The sequence below is a fragment of the Cupressus sempervirens genome, chromosome 9 (assembly GCF_028749045.1).
Source record: "Cupressus sempervirens isolate cs-2001-9-10 chromosome 9, ASM2874904v1, whole genome shotgun sequence".
Lineage (NCBI taxonomy): Eukaryota > Viridiplantae > Streptophyta > Pinopsida > Cupressales > Cupressaceae > Cupressus > Cupressus sempervirens.
In genome coordinates, this window is record NC_143126.1 from 112,839,067 (window position 1) to 112,864,853 (window position 25,787).

Here is a 25,787-nt window from a genome sequence, read left to right on the forward strand (position 1 = left end):
GTATAACCTCATGCGATCTCTAAATCATATGCACACTTAACCACAGCTTCAACATATCACGAAATACTTCATACTAACTACGCAAGTCTTAATTCACCAACTTTTGACTTTTCTGTCTTTTTGATGCTTATTTCAATTATAAATGATGCTGAATTCAAATAGGATGAATCACATGTTGACCTCAATCTTCCTTCTAGCGCATCAAGTGATTGTTCTTCCAATACTACATGCGAGCTTAATGGATCTTTTGCTTTGACAAATACTTCTTTGAATTCTTCTATATGATTTCTCAACTCATATTTCTAATTGTTATTTGTTGCTATCATTCCCTCTGACATTTCTATTGGTGTTATTTCTGAAATTTGGGTTCTTGTTGATGTTCCTCATCCATTCTACAAAATCTTGCTATATGACCAAGTTATTGCATAGCTGACATACCAGTGCATTGTTTCTGTAATTAGGTCCAGGTTGGTTAACAAGTGCTCTGCAACTTCTGGTAATGTGTCCAAGGTTGTTGCATTTGTAACACACAATGTTGTTCCTTTCTCCATTAGTTCTTTCACTTGATCTCCTTCTTCTTCTTGCAAGGTTAGTACCTCTAAACGTTCTACCATTGCTACTATTACTATCAAATTTTGGTTTCTTACAATCAATTGCTCTATGACCAAAACCATAACAATTATAAAAAATAGAAATTAGAAATAGGTTTAAATGACTTACCTGTACAGTCCCTTTTCATATGACCAATTTCATTGCATACAAAGCATCTACCTTTAAATTCATACCTTATTTCCTAGGGTGATTCAATCTACTCAAGTTGCTTGGATTCATCAATTTGTTTAGGTTGTTCAACTTGTTCAATCTCCTTAGGTGAATTATCACATTGATTTGTCTCAACTTTGTTTAGTTCTTATTTCTCTTCTGTAGGTTGACGAATCTCTGAACTAATTTCCTTTCTAGCTTCAGATTTCTTGGCTAACTTCTCTCCAATAAAATATCCAAGACCAATCTTATCATAGGAAGGTCTCTGAAAATATAATTGCTCACCAATTTTCTCACTACTAGAATATAACTTCTCTAATCGTTGCTTAGTCTAGGTTAGCTCTCCTTTCACAATAGTGTTGTAATTCTCAAGTTCTACATATTCTAACTTGGTGGATCCAACTTCAGATGTAACTTTTGTAAAATGGGATCTTAGATTTGCATTCTCAGATTTCAAATCTGACTCAATTTTGCTATCATCTTTCTTTAAACTCAACGTCAATTTAGTGATCTTTAATTCATGTTTTAGGATCTCATTTTCCTTCTTCAGCCTTAAAACTTCATCACTATCTTTTATTTGATCTTTAGGTTCCTTTCTAGATTTGAGATGATCAATCTTGTCTTTTAACTTACCAATGTAATCTTTTGCATTTTATATCTTTCTTTTAGGTTATCTCTTTCTTTAGTGAGGATATCGATTTGATCAAGAGCTTCTTCTAGGTTCTTCTATAATTGTTCCATATTCATAGAAATTTCACTCAAGCTATTAAGCCTCTTCTGAGTAACTGTGCTCTGATACCAATTGTTAAAAATAGAGAATATTAAGAGTGGGGGTGAATCAGTATTCTACAAAATTTAGCCCAAAACTGGATATTATTAATTGCCTTATAACTTGCATATGAAAGAAAACTAATTATATTGAACAGTAAACATAACCATGCAATAAGAGAGCTCATAACACCATATTTTGTTAACTAGGGAAACCCTGGCCAAGGGAAAACTCCGAAGGAAATGGTACCCACAAAATGATCCACTAATCAAAAGTATTTGGTTAAAGATATTGACCCTGTTAGGAGTCTACGTTTAATTGGGGGTGTTAAGGTGTTTGAACCTAAAACCCTCAAGGATGCAGTACATCGAGCCGTCCTTGTAGAGCAGAGTGTGAACTTAGGACATGGGGGTTTTGTAGGAGCACCTTCAGCATCAGGATCGAAGGGTGGTCAGGGAGCAGGTGGCAATAGGAAACCTCCTTCTAGGGGTAATCAGCGGCAGGAAGGTACTTATCCTCCAGCACAGAGTGGTGGCGGTGGTTCCAATACTAGGAACTATCATAACGCTCAGCGCAACAAGCACATCCAGTATGACCAACCATCTCAGAGTGTTCAGTCTTATCCTAGTGGGGGTAGTTTCCAGCAGTCTACTGCACCTAGAGTTCGGAGGAGCTTCAATGGAGAGTGTTTCTCATGTGGACAATGCGGACACAAGTCATCTCGTTGCCCTCAAGGGAAACCACAGTTCTCAGGCCAGAGACCTGCAACTTCAGAACCTACAGTTGGTGGCATGGATACAGCCCAAAGAGTGTACTCAGTGGAGTCATATCCTCCTAAAAGGGGAAAGGGTCCAATGGGACCCGCACAGTGAGTCCTTAGCTTTTCTTTTGTTGTAGGCTTCCAAGAGTAAGCCTAAGTCTAGGGGGGGTGGATGTAGTGCCCGCCCCTAAGTCACATTTCTGTTATCATTGCCAAACTCTTTTAGGCCAATTTATGTTTGATGATTAGTATTATTATTTTAAAGATTATCAGATGTTGTTTTACACTCAGTTTATTATATGATGAGATTACTTGGTACTCTATATTTCATGCATGTATGATGATTATTCAATGTTATCAGTTATCGATGACGATTAGTTAGATGGTTTATTATCACATGTGCCTTCTTATGGATACTTACCCCATACTGCATGTGTATGGTGTGCGTGTTTGTTTTATTTATGTATGGTGTTTCTGATGTGGTTAAGGAAGGGAGTCGTAGTCACCTGCTAGTCGGGATCTACACAATGCACCACTTCCTGCCATTGTCTGTTTCGCTTAGAATATTGTGTTTGTACATGCGTGAATTTTATGCAGGTTGCAGGTACCGGGTATCGATTTCCCTGAATTGCCAGGATGAGCATACCCTATCGCATTGTCTCAATGGTAAGAGAGGGGAGATAAACTCTTAAGTCCAATTCCTAAACCCTTTAGCCAATTGTCCTAATTGATAATTAGGGCAAGTATCTAAGTCAAGTACCCTCCGAATGCATCAAATGATGTAATTTCGTGATTATAACACTTTTTGTTTGATTTAGTATATATTTTTCTATGATGGGTTTTTGTATGTTGTTATATGAGTCCTTAATGTGTTTTCTATTAATTAAGTCTAATTAAAAAGATTAATTAATGATTTAATTTAATGGAGAATTATTATGATATCTTTAATATTTAATTAATTGAGAAATTAATTAAATAAAAGAATTAAATTTGGAGAATTTAATATATTTCGAGTTCATTTTTAAATAAATGCTAAATATTATTGTTATTTAAATTAATTAAATATGTTATCAATTAAGTTTCTAAAATAAATTAAAAGTTGAAAGATATAAAATTGATAAGTAGGAGATAATTAACTATAAAGCTTGCAAATGGGGTTGCAAGCTTTGAGTTTAACTATGGAGGAAACTCCGTAGTTAAGCGCGCTCAGGCTGGAATAGTACTGGGATGGGTGACCTCCCGGGAAGTCTCGGTGCTTCACCCCTATGAGCATCACCTAGATCCAATGAGTGCTAAGTGTTCCATTTATTCTCGTGAGAGATGGATTCATGTTGAATCACTACTCATGAAATATGGGTCATCGAGTTTGACTCAAAATCACACAGTTAAATCCTGATATTCATATCACAAGATATAAAATTATTAAGAATTATAGATCGCATGATCTAAGCATGAGTTTAAATATGAGAATTAAATTAAAAGATTAAATAATAGAAATTAATAATGTTATTTTAATTTCATGAAGTGCACATGAGATTAAAGTAATAAATTAATTTAAAATAGAAGTCAAGTGGAATATTAAATAAAGTTATTTAATAATTCAACTTAATGTGCATGAAAGTTGAATGCAAAATAAAAGAAAAGATAATAAAGGTTAGTTTGGGAGTTAACTGAGTTGTGCAAAGAGTCGTCTCGGGTGAACGCACAATTAGTGCCCCGATTTGAGGAGAAAACTTCTTATCACAACTTTGGGGGTTCATTTTTGGACACACAAATTTGGACGGGAATTTTTGGAAGACAACTTTTGGAAGCAAATTTCAGAAGGCTGATACCAAGAAAGTTTTCCAGAAGAAGGTTATTGAGGGGAGCGAATTCTCTTACAATTCCTGGAGATTGCATAATAGCATCAGGATCAGGTAGGGTCTTGTGTTTTTTATTATCCATTAAATACGCAATTATCCTTTCCTGTCTTCTTTGTGTCTGGGGTTTGTAAATCTGAATTCTCTGTGATGAATGTTTAAACATTACGATATTAGAATTTATCAGATGCTTGTCTATAAACTTCTGTATACAAAATTTAAATGGGAAGGGTTGAATTTAAGACTGAAATTCTAAGTTAGAAGTTCGGATGGTTGGCTATATTTTCTATATTAATATAAGGAAGTAAACAAGCTTTCAATATATTTATATATATATTAAAAAGAATTATTTTATATATACATATATTTAATAGATTGATTATCAATAAATTGTATTATAATGATTATATTTTGTTGAGAAAAAAAAAATACATATACATATATGTAAATTTTTTAATTAACAAATTTAAGTATACAAGTCGGATTTAATAAAAATGGTTTTAAAAAAATATATATAATAATGTAATTAGTGGGGGGGAGGGAATTATCCGTGCCCACCCCCACTGTCGGCGGAGCCGACAGTACCTACGTCGCAGGTATTGTGACGGCAGGTACAGAGTACCTGCCGCCGCAGGCCCTGCGATCGCAGGCCTGCGGCAGACCGCAGAGGTCTTTTAAGCCGACGGGCTTTAAAACGTATGATATAAGGTTTTGTTTATTTCGTTTTTTTTTTAATATAATTTTTATTATTTATAAAAACAAATTTTATTATTATTTAAAATTTTTAAATTAATATATATTTTTAATATATATTAATTAATAAATATTTTAATCTTTATTAATATTTAATAATTAAATATTAATGCATTTAACATAGTTTGTAAATATTAATTTATTAATAATTTTGGTTAAATATTAATAAATTAACATTTAATGAATAGATTAGTATAAGTAATTCAAACAGTAATTATTGATTAATTTAATTAAAATTAGTTTAATTAAAAGTTAATTAATAATGAATATTATTTGATTAAATTGTAGAATTGGATTATTGTTTTAATGAAAGTTATTATAGAAATGGGTAAATCGTAAGGGGTCGTGGTGAAAACCTAGTTACTTGAAAATCGACGTTAAACTGAAACATAAACCTTACCTTAACTCAATAATATACTTTCAAATCCAATCTCTGAGACTTTGATGTTTTCTATGTGTTCTCTGTGTTTTGGGGTTGTTCTAGTATTGACCAGTTTAGGTTGTTACCAGAGGCTCGGGGTTGTGAATGTGATGTTATGATGATTTGTTCTCGATCTTTTCAAACCAAGGTAATGTGATTGTATGCTCTATGATGGAGGTATTTACTGTTTGTTATTGCTTTCCAGTTTCCTTCTGTGAAGCTGAGATGTATGTATTTGAGATACTTGACTTAACCATTTTCGAGTCTCGATCAGAGATATTTGATAACCATTTTTGAGTCTCGATCAATTATACTTGGATTGCTTTTCGGTCGCTTGAGAGGATTGAAGTGTTTGTTATGTTCTTGATGATGTCATGTTTTGACTTGACCATTTTGGAGTCTTCGATCAGTATTGTAATTTACTATTGGGATACTTTCTGGTTGCTCATTGGAGGACCATTGGATTTTGTGATTTATCATTGATGCCTTCAGTTGCTGATAGAGAACTGTCGTGATCATATGATATTTATTTGATGCTTATCTGTTGCTCATGAAGAACTGATGTAATTTTGTGGCTTATCTTTTATGATGTTTTTCAGTTGCTTGTATAGGACTGAGGTGATTTTATTATGATTCTTTGATTCGTGATTTCATGAGCCTAGGGTAGGTTATCTATGTGTAGTGTCGGGAAGTGGCTTGCAATGGGGATCGGGGCCCTAAGAGGCTGCCTGGAGTAACCCATTGTAAGTTGTTTTAATAAGTGAAAACATTTACACTAAATGAGAGAAAATGAACCTAACAAGATAATTGTATGTTCTCTCCCATGCCTTGAGTGCTAGTACAGACTAGGATAGGGTAGAGAGAACGCTTGGTTACGACCTTGCATTCCGTAGTATGCCTCGTCAGTACGAGAGGATACTAGTGGCCGCAAGGATCAGTAGGGACCCGAGATTCCTAAGGGATTGCTCAGGTAACTTCTACGTGACTTCTGCGATGACACTTTCCCGTTTGCATATTAGGTTTCCTACGTGTCTTGTGGTACCTTTGGGTTTAGATGTCGATCTTTTTAGGAACCCTTGAGTTAGCATACTTATAGGATTTCCTGGACTTAGAGAGTATTTATGATTATAGGTTTTGTTATCCTATTTGGGACTTGAGACTATCTCCTCAGCGCGGTGGGAGTGGACCATTTAGGTTCCACGCGGTCGGGTGGTAGTGCTTTTTACTCTTACCCTTGAGATTCGTTCCGTGGTCACCGTGGCTGGAGTTTTCGTGATTGGCATTTATCATCACTATGTTCTTGGATTATTATGATGGATGGTTAGATTTTATGATAGATGTTTTATCATTATGGATGTATGGATGTATCATGTATGGTGAATAGTTTCATATATTTTTACTGTACTTTGTATCATGGATTCGTGGAGATTGATGCATTTCTATTTTTACATATGTATAATTCTTTTAAGCCTTTCATACCCTGTGACTTGTATAGTGGATGATTGAGCATTCTGAATTAATTTGCCAAGAGGCATTCGGAACAAATGTATTATATGGACATGGGACTTTTGATTATTCTTTCATATGTATGTGATAGTTGTTAGACTTAGAATTAATTAAATTTAAACGTGACTCAACGTCTTGGGATCCTTAAGAAATGTAACTTATGTTTGTCGATGATTACATGTTATTGCTTCCGCTACTATGTGTTTGATGTGTATGTTATACTTTCTTATTAAAAAAAAAAAAAAAATGTTTAGCGAACTTAGTAAAACTTTAGGTTAATTCTTTTGGATCCCTTGGCGGGGCGTTACATATTACATACATATAGTGTCTCAGTCCTTATTAGAGGGGACTTAGGCCTTATTAGAAGCCTCGTTGTGTACAGATACAAAATGTATGCAAGACAAGCCCACTACCCAAACATGCAATATACAATGTAATTCCTTGATACAAAAGATAGATACAAAAACCTCTTGCGCGTTGCTGATATCTTCAATATTTGATATAACTCTTGTTGCTCTCAAAACTCGCATACCTCTGATCATATATCACAATTCACATCACATAAAGTTCACATAGTCTTCCCAAGCATACTTTACTTTGCACTTACAAACTTTCCTTTATACTTTTGCAATTCTCAAAATACTATCCAGTCAGCCTTCAAGCTTTCACACACTTGACAAAATACATTATTACTACTACTTGTCTTAGGGGTAACATCTAGGCCCTAATTAATTAAGTAATTATTTTGTAAACAAAATAATTCCTTAAATCGTAGTTATCCATTTCCAATCATACTTTGTTCTTGTCTGTTCTTTGGTGTGACTGGTAAAACTATTATAGCTTCTTTTGTACTGTCGTATTGTCTTGTGCACTCACATATGTCATCATCATGACATCAAGTGTCCACACATTGTCCACCGTGCCTCAATAAACCTTGCTAACCAAAACTGTAATTGTTCTGTCAGATAAACGTATGATACTTAGACACTTTTCTAAGTATAATTGTCATAATTGCATCTCCATGACCTGCCCTCTTCATATAGCTGATATGTGGCCATAAATGACAACATTAAATGATTACCTTAGCCAAATTGTCAACAGTATCAAGGATGCATAGAGGAATATTCTTCTAGGAAAAGATGAATGATGCATTAGAAATGTTGTTGAGTGATAACATATGGGACTATAAAATAAAAACAAGACAAGGGACTCTTCCATTAGGAGGAAGCAAATAGTGATGGAATTTTGTTCTAAGATCAAGATTGGTTGTTCAGATGATCTTATGATAGTAGTTCAGGAGTGAGTAAGTTCGAGAGTGAGTAACTAGAGTATCTCCTTTCGCTGACATCGGAGGATCTTAGACATTTTGTTTCAGAGGTAGTCTGCAAGCGACCTTGGATGAAGAAGCCAATAGATTAAGATCTTCTTAATGAGGAAGAAGTTCGAGGTGAAAATCTTTGTACTGCATTCTTCCCTATGAGAGAGAATTTTGAAGTAAAACCCTTTGTTCTGCCCTCTAGGAGCAGCTATGGTGGATCCAGCCTCTAATATTATTTGTAGTGGATATCATGTGAGTTACTACATGATTCTGTTGGAAAAAATCATTAGAGGTAACGATCTTTCATTGGTGTTTGATTATGGTTGTTGTTGTAAGTGACAATCTTAACAATTGCTTGACTTGTTATCATTATGGACTACATTAAGTTGTTGTCCCAGAGATCATGATAACCTACCTGTCATGATGGACTAGATTAAGTTGTTGTCCCCGAGGTCATGACAACCTATCTCCTATTCATGATGGACTACATTCAGTTGTTGTCCCAAAGATCATGATAACCACTTGTTATTTTGATAGACTACATTAAGCTGCTGTCTTGGAGATCCAATAACACATATCACCCTAGGATATGACATATTCTCTTGCTAGGCATCATGATGCCAATGCGCATACCAAGAGAATATGGGTATGATGAATATCATATGGTTGATATTCCTTGCTGAATCATACTTTGGATGATATCAAAAGATAACATCTATTTTGATGAAGATAATATCCTTAAATATGTCATTCCAAGAATATCATATTGAGATGATTTACCTCTCTATATGCTTGAGAGCATAATGTGTTCTATAATCCTCCCTAGCTATGAGGGAGTGTTAATGTTGTAGCTTCAGTCGGATTGAATTGACCTGGAGATAATCCTTTTTTGGTTATTGGTCAATCATTAATTAGACAAATTTTCATGCATATATATATATATATATATATATATATATATATATATATATATATATATATATAATTGTCTAATTGGTTATTAACTTATAAATTACCATAGGGACATGTCTCCTCTACTTGTATTTATATACATTCAAATCTGCACTTGGAATACACAAAAATAATAAAAAGTGTTATTACATTTGCAGCAATCCTTTCCCTCAATAGTAAAAGTGTAATGAAGTCGGGAGCATTGACTCCTAAGAGTGTTATATTATAACATATAGAAGGCTAAAATGTTTGATTAGACTATACACTGCCGCTATATTTATTAATATTTTCAATAGGGATTCCAAGTCATATCACCTTTCTTATGCAATTGACATTTCTACACCAATTCACTTTCCTCATGCCATGTTCTTTGTGACAGCCCAATTCACAAGCATAACTCTAAATGGGAATGAAGAGTTCCATTGCACCTGGTTCTTCATTGTGATACTGATCTCCCATGCAGAGGACACAGTATTTAACATTCCAACAAAAGGACCACAGAGAAAACAAAAATTGTTTGGACTTGTTTAGACTAATAGCGACTTTCAGATCACATAGATTTGAGGCCAATTATGGACAGATTTTCTGTTTAATAGGTAAAAAATAATTAAACGAAAATTGAAATTAAGCAGCACCCACGACCAGATTATAAGACTAACATCTTAGAGCATTCATGATTCCATTTGATATGTTTAGCAAGCTTTTTAAGCTCACCTTTTATCTGCAAGAAGACAAAATGCGACTCCTCCTGACTCTGAAGAAGTATCAGAAGAAAATGGAGATTGCGGTCGGGGTGCAGGACATGTATTTGTGCATTCACCTGCTCTCTGGAATGAATTGGGCCCAGCTGAAATTAAAGTATTTGGTAGTGGCGGGTAACCTGTTTCTGTCAATAGCGGTAATACAGGAGGTGGATACCATGACTGAGCTGAGATGTTTGGAAAAGTTTGTTCAGTTGGGTGTTGCACTCCCCTGAAAATCACAAAAACAAACATAGTCAAAACCAAAAGGATAGAACAAAATAATAATTCAGGTTGCTTAAGGGGGGAAAAAAGAGAAGTGACAAATCTTACAGCAAAATGCTTCTCAGACTACAAAATAAAAACAAGGAGAAACCAACTGATTACTTAGAAATCCTGTAAAAAGTCATGAACACGTGAACTGCAAAGATGACAAGATAAAACAGAAAGAATGTAAATGCAATATAAGTAGATATTTTCTTAGAAAAACATTAGAAAATCATGCAACGGGAGACAATCACATTGTGCTTGGTGACTTGGCATTGGCAAGCCTGGATGGCATTGTCTTCAACGTTTAAATATATTGATCTTCATGAGATAGATATCCTCTTTTACATTAAGGGCCTTAACGTAATCAAATAACTTTGCAATTGTTAAGCACCAGGCTAAAAAGGTATATTTATACTATATGACCATTTTATTCAATGGCCTGTTATCTATGTCACATGGGCATATAGATATCAGAAGGGCATTGAACATAGAGAGAACAATCTTTTATAAAAGCCCAGATACAATACAGCTGAAATACAACATATGCCAAAAAACAGACAAGTGTAGACCATTTGATTAATTCAAATATAGCCACTTCCTCCCCACCCCCCAACACACCCAAATACACACACAAGCATATCAGATATGGATTCGTATATGAATTAGCACAGCTATCTACTTGCCTGACAATGAGCTCTCATCTGGGCCATATCACAATATACTGATACAGGACCAAGCTGTCCATGTGTCAAACAAATAAAAAATAAAAAGAAAGCAACTTTGTTGCAAACAAAATACATACAAAGCTAAAAAACCAAACAAATAAACAAGAAATTGTTATATAATATAAGTCTCACTGACAACAAGCCTCATTGGCACTACAAGAGTCTTACTAATTACAATCAAGCCACCAACCCCTGTACACTAGTCAAAGAAGAATGACTAAAACACAGAAGGATACTCTATTTCATTTCAAAACAATAAATTTACTGTCTCATATTTGTAACAATCTGCATAATCTTCTTATATGTATTCAAAGATTGCAAAGAATGAAACTGTAATTCATCAATCTTACACAAAAGCCAACAAAGTCTCTTGACGCAAAATTTACTGGAACCTTCACAAACTTTTTCCTGTAACATCAAACTCATTGCATCATATCTGCAGAGGTAAACATTTTAACAAATTAATATACCTTTTTATTCTATCCATAAACTCTCTTTTTTTATTTGATGGATTCTCTCTCACAGACACACTCAGACCTTCATCATTTTCCATGCATTGCAAAAATAGTAGGAATAAACTGTTATAGCAATAAATTGAACCAACAACTGAGTTTTCAAATTCTGCTAACAACAGTTGACCATTGGAATCTGAAAAGAATGAACAAATATCCATTCAACTTCTGTCAACAAAAATTAATAGAGCTTCTGTTGAAACCTTATGACCATGAGACTCTTCAACTGCTAATTTTTGGAATTTGAAAATAATCAACAGTTGTCCATTCATCTTTTGTCGAGAACTATTGATTTTGACTTCAATAAGAACACATCATGTGGTAAACAAATTGTGTTTTCAACACCATTGACAACCATCCAATGATCCTGTCTTTCCATCACCATGTTACCATATTGCCATGAACAATATCGAAACAAACTTTTCACATTGTCTCCATATTGTCATGAACACCTTTGAAACACACAAACACTGCCCAAGACTTATCATCCTGATAACATGGTATAGCTAGTGAAGGCATTCTGAACATCTCACAAACAACAGTCTGAGATAGCACCTTTTGACATCAATGACAAACGTGCCTAATCTAACAGCATCAACATTATATCCACTGTTGTCATTTGTTTTGATAAATTGAAAGCCATTGATGCTGCCAAGCACAGCCGTATTGTGCCTTTCTATCAAGGACCCTTCATCTATCATATTTGTCAGCTTTTTTTACTGTCCACCAAATGATAAGAAAAGATCATTCTAATATAGATATTCTTCCAATTTGCATCTTTCATAGCTAATAATTTTTGGCCATTAAACTTCTCAACCTTAAACTTTTCTTCTACCATTGCTCCCACTCTAAGAACCCTCCTCTCTATCATAATAGTCTCCACATACAAAACACCATTTTAACACCATGGCTACACATAAGGGAGCAATAAAATACCGCATATTCTCTAGAGTTAGAACTATGACCTAATGATCAACAATCCAGATTAAGAACAAAAAATAATATATAAAGAGGAGGTTTCAAGGGCATCGCCCTAAAACCCCATCGGGCCACAATTTCCTTAGACCCCAAGTTGGTGTTCAAGAACCTATGATCAAGATCCATAGCTAACAACCACAAAATGACACCAAGGCCCAAATTTAAATCCTACACATCAAATTACAAGTTGCCCTTACAGGCTTCACCTATCAAAGCTTTGCACGTTCCCTTCCCTCCCAACCTAGCATTCATCGGGCCAACACCCCAATTCTTAACCACTAATGGTTGTTTTCCATAAATCCTAAGGTATCTTCAATCCCTAGCATAACATCTTTCTAACATGGGTCATGCAACATGACCAACCGTGACTTCCAATAGCTGTTTGGAACTGTTGAGCAACATCTTCAATCATCAATGTCTCGTAGCATGAATCAACCAGTAGTCCCAACCCCTAAACTCCAACAACTCCTTGAGAAAATAGTCTTTCTCCTGATTTTGGAAAAAGGGACATGACACCTTTACTTGTTTGCTTATCATAATTTGCATGTTCTCCCAACATAGACTTGCACGTGTCTTCAATTTAGAGGCTGCCAATTTCACTCTTTTTGGATCATTCTTGTTAAGGTTTTAGTCAATTCACATTTCTTTATATATATATATATATATATAGCATATTTATAAATTTATTATTATATAAATAATATAACCATAGTTATATATATTATTATTATATTAATTTATCTCTTATAATAAACACACACATATAATTATACCTCATGATATATAATTATATGTGTGTTTATTATAAGAGATAAATTAATATAATAATAATATATATAACTACGGTTATATTATTTATATAATAATAAATTTATAAATATGCTATATATATAAATTATTAAATTAACATATAGACATGTCCCTTTAAGGGACATGTCTATTCCTGGCTTATGCTTATTAATATGAGGAGAGCTACCTTTGGAATACACATACCAAATATGATGGCAATGCAATTGCATTTGCAGCAGCCCTCAGGAATTTAACATGTTATTAGAGCCAAGTTGAACTCTTGAGAATCTGAATGATTTGGTTTTCGTTGGCTAAAATGAAAAAATACATAGTAGCAAGGATTTGATATGGACAAGCAGTCAATATAAACACTATATGCTAAAGAGTAACTATCTGCAACAATAAAGACAATGCTGGAGAATAACACATATGGAAAATGACACAACCATGGATTCTTCGAAAGCTTCGCAACGGGGAGTATCTATTCAAGAAAGAGATCCTACAGAGTCAAGACCTATCATCCTGAAAATAGATGGACCTACTTATGCAGTCCCTCTGTTGTCATTTTTGTTCATGTGGATTACAAAGTCATGAAGGTTTAAAATTTTAATAACATAGACAAATGTAGAAAAGTTAGTTTTGGTGTCTACTACGAATAATATTAATGGGAGTAGAAATGATAATAATGACAATGCACCTGGCAAGGCTAAGATTCAAAAATTGAAGTATAAATATTTCCTCGAAGAAGCCTAAGAATCTGAATTCTCCAAAACTCTATGCAACGTCTCAAAGAACCCCTATTCCTGACTTTCCAATATCAGTTAATCCTCCTCCCTTTATCATCGGCCATCAAATAGAAACACCTTTGGTCATGAAGGATGTGAAGGGGTTCGATCCCAGGATGAAGGATAGTTGAACTGAGGGAAAAGATAAATATGGTATAAGGTATCTAAGGATTCTATTTTAAGCATTGGAGGAATTCATCATACAATAGGAAAATCAATAGCGAAAAGAGGCAGACATTCAAGTCAACAAAGATGAAGATATAATACTGCACAGAGATAACGTTAACATACTGGAGATTGAGGACATCGGAAGGATTCTCTTTCATATGACTAAGAACAATCATTGAGCCTCGAGAACTGCAAATAGATAAAGGAGTCAAATTATAGAGGTCCGCACAACTAACTAGTGAGTGAATGAATAATAGCATCAAGCGATCAAATGAAGATGATTATTGTTTGTAGACTCTTTCTCCATTGAAGAATCCATGCTCAAGGGTGATAATTCACTGTTGCCTGTACACACAAAGGTCAATGATTATTTTGGAGCCGTGGACCTCATTCTTATCTGCTATCCATAAGAAATATCTGAGAGTGGCAATGAAAAGACAGAGATACTCTATGTAGAGTATAGAACCGCACAAGTTTTTTTTAAGAAACCTTTGTGTAGTTTGATCAGACATCTGTGGATGTCCTTGGTCTTTGACATTTATTTCCCTTTCTACATCGCTCAAATGGTCACTATTATTGCTGAAGGAGTCAAATTATTATATAAAGAGGATGATTTGAAACCTGCAGGTCTCTTCTTTACTTTATGTTCAGGCTATGATTACATACAATAAATCAATGACTCAAAATAAGACGTTGAAATCCCAAATAACCTATACTATTCCTTACACAACAACTAGAATATACGTAATCACATATTGTAAGAATTTGGTATAGCTCTGATACCATGTAAGAATTCGCCTACGGCAATAATTCAACACCAAGATCAAGAAGCTCAATAGATAGCACAAGAGAGACAAATGATGATCAAATGAGAATGGATATCAGATGATTGGATTAATCAGATAATTGGATATCAGATAATTGGATGAATACATTATAGAAGTGCCTTGTATATAAAGGCAACTAATATGACTAGGAGTCAGCAAAGAGATAAGCATAACAACTAAGCACATGTCCACCAAGAGTGGATTATCCTCCATTGTGCATGAATGTATGTGCAACAATGAAAGGATAAGAATGCAAAGGTGTATCTCATAAAGAGATGTAGTAGACAACATGTGCTCAATTGGAGTGCAAACTATTGTGTTGTCTACATGACAACTCATATGAATATGAAAACTCCTAGGAGTCTACATGACAACTAATATGCTAATGCATTAACCTAAGTAAACTTAAGTAAAGTGTAATTAGTAAATACTTATTTACATCAACACATATGAAGGAGCCAGTTGATATTAATCAATATTGATAGAGAAATAATTATTAGTCATCGATAACAACTTTCCATGTCAGCAAATATGATTTGTACTTTGTAGTATGGTGGCATCAACTTGGTTAAATCAAAATCAAAATCATAATAAAATAAAATAAATAATAATTTGAAACCATATGACACCTATGTAAGGGCAGATGAAATCAACAATATGGTTATTGGAAGGAGCGAACAGCAGGTGATTCAACCTCAACATCAATCAGACAAGTGGAATAGAAGAATTTTGTTAAACTCTCAGCAAGCAAGCTGAAAGTAAAGGGACAGTTACAAATTGTGCAAAATCACATATGTCATGTTGAATAGTAACCATCAACCCTGTTTGGATTCACACTAAAACATTATTATTAATAATGCCTCGATAACAACTGTGGATGTTCTATGCACAGCTTGTATGACAGTTTCTGATATACATACAATGTTAAAGGGTGCAAGGTGGAAGATTTTTTCATGAAGTTGCAAACGAGTCCACAACATCTGGTAAAACAGATAATATCAGGCATGCAACAGCAGATAAGTCAGAGAGAGACAAATTGATTTCACCTAAACCATAAATAACACTGGCAGAAAACAGAGTTGTGTGGAGTTCATAGATATTCCAAAGTGAAGGATATCCACTATCTTGAGTACTAGCATGGAGTCGACTAGCAAATGGGAGATATAAGGGAAAATGGGGATGTCATAATCACTTTGGTCAAACCAGGCAATACATTGCCTTCGAGTATTAAGCATTGCCACCGAATAAAAAATGAAGGGGTGAACACCTCATTCAACATACCTGACATTTTCTATTTCTGCCACAATGGAAAGACAAGAGTAACTCAAGGAGGCGTACGAGAAGCATAACCCTAAAAATGACTATGCAACCACCATTATACATGGGTCCCTTCAATAGTAAATGGAAATTAAGATCATCATGTGGATGCCATCAAACGTAGACGATCAAATTTTTGAACAATGGAACACATCGATTTGACTTGGCACGTCACATCGATAAGTATAGTTATCATTAGTTGTGTTGCATATCTTAATTTATAAATGAGAACTTAGTTATATCTAGTTTATAAATGAGAACTTATAAGGAGAATATCTTAATTTAAGAATGATATTTAATAACTTAATATTATGTTTTGTTACATATAAATATGTTAATCAATACAAGTTATTAGTATTATTGTGAGTTTTTAATATTGTTATTGAAACATAAATGAAATGAAATGAAATTTAACTATATTTATAAATATTGAACTTCTAGGAGAATATGTCACCTTAGGGGAAGTCATATATAGAAATTAAGTATTGTGTTATCTTAATTCTATTATTGAGAATAAAGAGAGATGTTATAATGTTATTGTTAGTAAAAGACATGAGTTAAATTACTAACATTCAAATTAACATTCTTATTTATATTTCTATATGCACTATAAGAGCTATGTACCTTGATCTTTTCCTCTGAGAATGTTCTTGTAGGAAGAAGAGGAAGACTGATTCAGAGGGAGACTAACATTTCAAGCAACTTTAAAAGAGAGAGAGCAGATAGATGATATGATTCAGCCAACCTTCAGTAATCTCGATCATATTGATTAAGAGGGAGTAAGCCATTTTGAGATGGACTCTACAGTGATCAATAAATTGTATCAGACAAGAGGATTGTGATTAAGGAATATTCCTTGTTCGTATGTGATTTTAATGGGCCTACCCCCTGTGTACATCATGAGGAAGTGACAACTTCCAAATGATGTCACATGTATTTGCAAAAGCTACTATAAGGTGACAATCTTACAATAACTTGTATTATGTGACATCAAACCTTAATTTGAGTACTTGGTGAATATCATTGATATTATGGGATGCTAATACTCTTGATATCAAATGTGATATCATTCGTTTGAGTAATTGGTGAATATCATGAATGATGGGAGACCAATACTCATGATATCAAATGTGATATCATAATGATGGATATCTTCTAATCAAAGAGATCTTAAAATTTGTCATTCCTAAATATTACCAATGGTGTAATATATGTCTTGTGTTTGTCCTCTCCTTAGCTAAGAGGGAGTGTTGACGTGTGGCAGCTTTAGTTGACTAAAATTTTGTGATATACATTTTGAGTAAGTGATGTACTTAAATCATCTAAAAATGTATTTTGTGAGACCTACAACTATGTGCTTAGATTTCATTGACTATCTTTGAGTTGTTTGTACAAATACATATTAGAGATATAAGTATGCATTTTGTGAGACTTATGACTAAGAGCTTAGACATTAATTATAATGTCTTTGAGTTATTTGTATAAATGCATACTAAGTGTTTTACCAACTAAGAGCTTACATATCATTGAATGTCTATGAGTTGAGTAAAATAGTGAGAGACCATTATCCTTGATTATCAAATTGTCTTTATCCTTCTTGACTAAGAGGGAGTGTTAAAGTTTTAGTCAATTCAGATGTCTTTATATATATATATCATGAGGTATAATTATATATGTGTTTATTATAAGAAATAAATTAATATTATAATAATATATATAACTATGGTTATATTATTTATATAATAATAATATTATAAATATGTTATAATATTAATTATTAAATTAACAAATTCATGGCTTATGCTTATTAATAAGAGGAGAGCTGTCTTTGGAATACACATACCAAATATAATGGCAGTGTAATTACATTTGCAGCAGTCCTCGGGAATTTAAAAATTCTTAATGTCTTCCATCTTGAAATAATTCTCCAAACTTTGAACCCAAGGCTAGAAATAAATGTGGATTGAGTTTTGAAGTTTCATATGTAAACTTTTATATTTTGGAGTCTGACCATGTAAAGTTTCTGCAAATTTATGTGATCAGACTTTGATAGTAGCTTCTATATTGTTTGTTGTTCTTGATCTTCCTTCTATCTGACTTGAAAGGAGATGTCAATATCAATTGTTATTCTGAAATGTATCTGTCTCAGCAAGTATTCGAGTCTAGGCAGAATTGCTTAAAGGAGCAGACTCATTCTTCTTGTGTGTCCTTTAACTACAACTGCACCTTGTATAAATATCTTAACCAAAGGGCATGTCCCTTGAAGGGACATGACCCTATCTAGGTCAGCCCAATCACTGCATTCTCATAATCAGCACCCAAGGAGATATTGTTTTAGCAAACAAGTATAACTAAAATTAGTTAAGGTAACTGCTAACACACAATCATCTAGGAAATCGCCGATCATAGTCAAGGAGCAATGTATTTATAAGCCATCATAAGGTATTATATGAAAGATAAGGTCTATGTGATCTGCACAGTCATATCTGTATGACGATCAAAGTTATAGTATTAACAAACCATATCACAACTTCAACAAGCTTTTCTATAGGATCTACTACCCTAGAAGCATTTTTCAAGTTCTTTTGTTCCTTTTCAAACTCGTCCAAATGTAGTCTAACCTCAATAGCTTCTAATCTCCTAAGTTCTCCATCAATGCTTTGTTAATGGTATATATTTTGCATGTCCCCGTGTTCCCTAATTCATGATGCTTCAAATTCAAATTATGTCAATGGCCTTGAGTATAAACTTCTAAATGAGCTTATCTTAGTGAAGGTTCCTAATGTCAGCAAGGCATATAATTATTCTTAGAAGGAAAGCAGAAACTAAACCAAAATGTAAAATTATGACTAAAAGGGGTAATGGCAACCAAAACACAAAATGAGAAAGTACACCTCCAAACCATACATAGAAGAAGAATTAGAAGACAACAAGAAGCCAAACTATCAAGAAAGGGAAGGTTCAAAGGTTGGAATTGTTAGATAATGACAACAAGAATAAAACAGAAAAATAAAGGATTGTGAAAACAATCTTTCTCTTATTTTAGAAAAAAAAATATTATTTTCAAAAGAAAACTTCTTAGTTTTTTTGAAGGAATAAATAGGGTTTTATTCTACATTGAAGGATTGTTGTTATCTTCAAGAGGTTATATGTATTGGCATACATATAATGTTTTCAAGAGAAATATTGCAGCAGCAGCTGTGAAGTTTGCATATGGAATTGTTTTTCCTTTAAGCAATAAGATTGCCAATACTTAGGCAAGAGCCTACAACACAACGGTAGCTTGTGAGCCTCTCATGTGGGAGGTTTTGGATTCAAATTTGCTTAACCCATAAAAAAAATAACAATAATTAATCTAGGCTTTGGCCGTTAAAAAAAAAAGATTGCCAATACTTATCCTGTAGATGTTTCCTTAACATATTGCCAAGGTTTTACCACGTATATCTGTGTATTGTCGATTGTTTTGTTATTCTTCTTTACTTTTCTCACCACTAGTTTGCATCTAATATGTGTTGTAAATTCATTATTTATGGGTTAATGCTTCCACTTACATAACAAGAATCACTTAGATGATTTATATGTAATGAATCGCACGAAGCTACCAATTGTCATCAAACCCCAAAAGTGACGGTGGCCCAAAAGAAAAAGAACCCTTGACACAAGAAGTTGAAATAGAGACAAGAGAAACCCTGAGGGTAAGAAAAGCCTTGACATTGAGACAACAAAAGCCTTGAAGGTGAAAGATAATTGCAAGGTAGAAACATGTGCCAAATGGCCATTGATGGTGGGTCTACAAAAAATCTAGTAAGCACAAAATTGGTTAGTAATTGCAGCTTGCTCACATCCAAAAATCTAACACTTACTAGGTCTCTTGGTTGAAGAAAACTCATATTGCACTTACAGAAAAATATTCTCTCGTTGTTTTCAAAATTGACCTTTATGTGGATGTAAGTGTCATTGACATGGTGTTGATGGATGCATGAAAGTTGCTAATAGTCCCTATCAATATTATTAGAATATTATAGATGTCTCTTTAATGGTCATCTTAGTTAGTCTTTCATTGATTAGGTAGTTTCTATTTTCATCTTTACTTTAGGACTGTTTCATAATAGAAACATGTCTTTGTAAATCTATATAAGGAGCCTTCATCTCCTTTTTTTAATACAATAACATCGATTTATCACAACATGGTATTTAGAGCGAGTCAAAGGGATTTCATAAAATTTGGCGATTTTTTTTTTTAATTGAGCTTCTTCTGATCTAAGAGTTTTTCACAAAAATCTGTTTTTTAAATTTTTTTTAAATAGAAATTGTTAGAGGTTTTTGATGCATGATTTCCTCGTTTGAGCAGAAGTCGCTGATTTTTGAGGGTTGCATGTTTGTTGATTGTACTTGCATGTTGCTTGCATTTCAAAATACTTAGTTACTAATTCGAGTTCAATTCTAAATACAAGTTCGAAGAACCAGTTTGCTGGTACGGCAAAATTTAGGAAAGAGTTTTGGGTTCACTCATACAAAAACATGTTAAAATTATAAACGTGTGTGCTCGTGCACGCACGTGGATGTGCGTGTGTGTGCGCGTGCATGTGTGTGGCCTAGAAGCATGGAGTATCATATAATTATATGATTTAAACAACAAAAACACCATAGGCATAAACTTTAAACATGTAAGTTGTAATCATAGCATCATGAATCAAGATCACACCATCATATATTTCAATTTTCAAGTTCAACATAAAAGATTCAAAACATTAAAATTAGATCATGATCCATGAATCATGATGTTAGACACCAAAATAACCTATTTACATTCACTTTTTAGGGCTGCGGAACTCAAAACAATATCACATATGTTATAAAAAATGACTTAAACGCTGTCTATCGCAAGAAACTTGCCTCGGTTCAATGCAAATTCAATCTGGGCACATCAAATTCACCCGAGTTCGAATTTCCAACCTACGGGTTTGAACCAGCCCCTTCCAAATGGAATCATGCTCAAATTCGGGTCAAACCAGACAAGTATTTCGAACTGGTTCGAATCCAGACATGGTTCTGAGGGCAAACCAACGAACCCGGGTAACTAAGGTATTTTGTGAGTTACATGTACTTGCATGTGATGGTTAATCACACAGTCTCATGTTTCGACACATGAAGGTTACTCTGATGGGCTTTCAATTTTTTTCCCTTAAAATACTTCTAATGGGTTTTCATATTTTCCTCTTAAGAAATTACGGGTGGGTTTTAATAACATTTTCCTCAAAAATTATTTGTTGGGTTTTAATAAGTTTTTTTTCCACAAAAAAAATGTTGGGTTTTACCATTTTACCTCAAAAATGAAATTTTGCATTCTTTGATCCATGTCTCGGATTCTATTCTTTGGTTTTGATCGATTCCTCAAAAATTATCTCTAGTTTTCTCAATTTTTCTCCTAAACAATTTGGTTTTAGTCGTAGTGATCATTTGCAAAAGTTCTTGTTGAATCATCTTATAGTTTGTTTTGTGGTGTAGTGTACATATGCAAAAGGGTTTGGCACTTTTCCTCGAAATCATGGTTTCAATTTCATGTCGATGTCTATAGCTACAGGGAATAATACCTTGGATGGCTTCTTGGTCATTAACATTGAGCAAAAGAAGGGTCTCAGTAGTAGCAGAATGTTCTAAAGAATTTGTGACCAAAAGAGAGCAATTAAAAAATGACCATTAAGGGAGGGTATTAGAATATTATAATGTTACTTTAATGATCATCTTGGTTAGTCTTTAGTTTATTAAATAGTTTACTATTTTATTTTCATCTTTCGTTTAGGATTGTTTCATATTAAAAAACATCATCTTTGTAAACCTACTTACATAGCTTTCATCCCCTTTGATAAATACAACAACACCGTTTACCATAAAATACGACTGGAATGGAATTCATTATGGTTGTTAGAGTACTCGTGAGGTACAACACAAAAGAAAGAAGCATTTCTCAAAACCATGGAAAGTAAAAGAGACATGCAAATGTCAGCCTTGTCACTTGTATCAATGAGCTATAAAAAAATTGTATAAAGAAACCATAGGAGTAGCTTGTTACCTACTATATCACAAGAAGCAATGAAATTTTGAAATTGGTATTCTACTTTATTATAGAGCTTTGGCTGAAAATTGGGTGTTGGTTTTTGAGTTTAATATTCCAGGCTGCATGTTCCATTACAAACATATTTTCTCTACATCCTTTCATTACTATATACTGAGACATCAGATAGCTACAGGATTGCATGTTTTTTTTTTGTTATTCTAAGTAAAGATATATTTTTTGTATTATATAAGAATTAGTTTTCAATGTGCAGATACAAGTTGCTGGATCAAAGGAATTAGACACGATCAAAGGAATTAGACATGGTGTTAATGTCTACAGGAACAGGGGTGTGTCTCCATCGATTATACTGCAATTTGATCATATTGCGAAAAATGGAAAAATATATTTCCACACAATGAGCACAATAAAGTTATAAACTGATTTAATCAGTGTGGGAAAATTATGTCCAGATATCATTCAACAAGCAACAATTTAACTAAATATGAAATCAGATTAATGTAAAATATACAAATATTGGGTTAACCTAAGATATCCAATTAAGCTAATATTAATTCTTCAAGCAATGATCTCTTCAAGATTCATACAAAATCATGCACCTTTGAAGGGTAGAAATAACAGCATGAAAAGGTACAAAACCCTAACCGTGTAGTTGGAACCAAATTTCAGCAGTGACAGCAAGAAATTTAATTTGAGAGATGTAGCATGATCCCCGCAGCATTTTAGAATAAAAGGTAGAAATTAAAAGAAAAGGTAGCATTAATTTAGGTTTACCGGCTAGAGCTGAAACCTAGAATATCCCATTTGCCCCTAGGATGCTCTTCCACAAAGCTATTGTTCGTTATATGGCCCAGATTGCTATTTCAATTCCTCTAGGATGATCAACAACGGCTCTACTCATTGTTTTGTCATCCTGAAGTGTAGATTGCTCTTCATTTAATATATAGGTACCTTTGTTGCCAAGAATATAGATTGTGATTTGTTGGCTTTGGCCTCTTACTGATCCAAAAAAAAAAAAGGAATTTAGATTGTGATTCTAATTCCACTAGGTGTTCTACAGCATGGAGTATAGATTATTCTTTCAAATCTTTCTAGGTTGCTCTTTACAATGAAGCTGCTATTTTCTTTAGCCCAAGGAGAACAGATCACTCTTAACATTAACACGCTGGTGCCTATAAAGCCCGGAGTGACAATTGTACTTCTACATCCTCTGGGGTGCACTGCAGCCTAGAGTGTCTGTTGCTCTTTCAATTCCTCCAAGGCCAAGGTACTCTAGAGCCTTAACAGAATGGAGCATACACTGATCTTCCAAGTCCTCCAAGATGCCCTACAACTGCGCCACTAGTTCTTTTACTGCCTGGAACGCGGATTACTATACTACTAAAAACACCGATTCCTTCAAACCCTGGAGCGTTCAATGTTCTTCCAATTCTTTCTCGGTCCTCGACAACTGAATTGCTATTCTATTCACTTCCTGAAGTTAAACTGCACGTGCAAATTGTTCTTCCAAAAGCAGTCCCACAAATATGCTAACTATAATTTCAAGTGAAACCTGTTCTTCCAACAACCCCTCATGCGATACTTAAGTGTGTGCCGCTCCTAGTCTGGCTCCCATACAACACTAACTCTCGTGGTCCAGTCACTAGGGCTCAGAAAACTATAAAATTACGTGTTTTCTCATTGCACAATACAGTTTTCCAATTGCACAAAACAACAAAAAAGGTGATAAGACCTAACGAAATCGTGAAGCCAAAATTACAGTCCTCAAACAAAGAATTTTTAAAAAGGCTGGAAATACCCAACGATACACATCTAAGCCGTCCACGTTGCATTCCATCATATTCTGATAAATTTGAAATAGAATTAAAGCTAAGAAATCGAACCAGAAGGGTTGAAACATTGCGTTGGCGAGGTCTCAACAGCAGGCACAATTGTTTGAACGGCTGGAGAATTCCGGGTGTAAAATAGCGGAATGTTTCAACAAAACTAGCCTGCCAAGTTGTGATCTAACCAGTATTGGAGGAAATTAATGAAGGCATGAAGCGCTCACGTGTCGTTGTTATTCGTTTACCTTTACAATGTACACTTCCATTTCAATCACCTCGCTTCCTTGACGCGAGGGTTTTGTTGGGATCTTTTTGCTTTCGATAAAAATAGCGCCAAGAGATCGGCTCTTCTATTTTCCTATTTTCGCATCATTTATTTTTTATTAAAAGTATGGTCGGCTTCATTTATTTTTCCAAACCGTCCACCCGGTTGTCCCCACTAGGAAATAGTGTAGGTCGTTTTCAAGGGTTATATTCTTCTCACCTATAAATTTTAGGAGGGTTGTTAGTCCCCCCTCATATCATTTGCTTATATTTAATTAATTAGTTGTCACATTGAATATTTGAAATTTTTAAATATGAGAATAGATTTATATTGATTCATTTTTAAATTAATTTTTAGCTATTAATTATTCGTTTTGAATGGTTAGTCTTAAATTTTTTAGGGGTTTTATTATATTTCTCATTCAAAAATAACAATAATAAAATTTAAGAAGTTTTTCTAAACACTCCTTGTTTCTAGAAATAATCAGCAGCACCTAGGTGATTGTTGGGAGAGCAGAGGCGCACCTTCCTAGCTAAACCAAATAAAATGTCTGCTTTCTGCACGTTCCTCTTTATCACCTCAAATCTAGCTATGTAGAAGTTGATCAAAAGAGAATAGCAAATAGGAGAGAGGGGCTAAAAAAGGGGACACTGGTGCAACTTTTGCTTTTTGCTTTCTTAAAAACATAACTAGGTAGTTTATCAGTTCTATAGTAGGTTGTCAAGACCTCCTCTAAAATTACTCCAAATAAACTGAAGACATTTTGGCTAGAGTACGTAACAATCGTTTAAATTCTTTTAACAGGCCTTGTGACCAACTTTATATTATTTTATAATTGTTGCATTTTTTGTGGTAGATGACATGCCTCGGGCTAACTATTTTCATAAGTAAGGCAATTATTATGTTCATGCTTCTAGGTGAGATTGTGTGTGAGTTTATCAGCATCAACGTTTCGGATCATTTTCAATGATCCATCATCAAGATGAGAGAGCTAAGGCAATTATTGTAAAATAATAGCAAAATACTTGGACTCAAAAAACACAATAATTAGAACTGGACATATCAATTATTTTAAACTCAACGTTGGGAACAATTTGGCCTTGAAATAATGTTTAACAACTGTTTAAAATTGATGATCAAGTGATTTGAATATGAGATGCATCACACATTGTGGGGGCGGGGGTGGTGGGGTATTTAAAACAAACTTTAGAAAAGGTTATATTCAACATGCAATCCAACTGGATATTAAAAGATACATTTGTACAATACAATAATTATATGTGCCACCCAAAGGCTTTCCTCCATCCAATTTAGGGCTTCCCAATTCATCATGGGATTAGTGGCTAGGAGGTCATGACCAAATCATAAACCTTTTTAAACCTCCTTTACATGGAAGTGAGGGCTCATCAT

General features: G+C 34.0%; 1 protein-coding gene across 1 annotated transcript in view; it reads right to left on the minus strand.

The window, feature by feature from the left end:
- LOC149537803 (vacuolar protein-sorting-associated protein 37 homolog 1-like) overlaps window positions 1-24,487 on the minus strand; it is an 81,191-nt gene extending 56,704 nt beyond the window's left edge. The window contains exons 1-2 of the mRNA XM_089799182.1: window positions 24,170-24,487; window positions 9,814-10,071 (exon numbers count right to left, since the gene is read on the minus strand). Coding sequence (XP_089655308.1) covers window positions 9,814-10,071; window positions 24,170-24,186 — 275 coding nt within the window. The 5' untranslated portion in view covers window positions 24,187-24,487. The remainder of the gene's footprint in view (window positions 1-9,813; window positions 10,072-24,169) is intronic.
- Window positions 24,488-25,787: the final 1,300 nt, after the last annotated feature.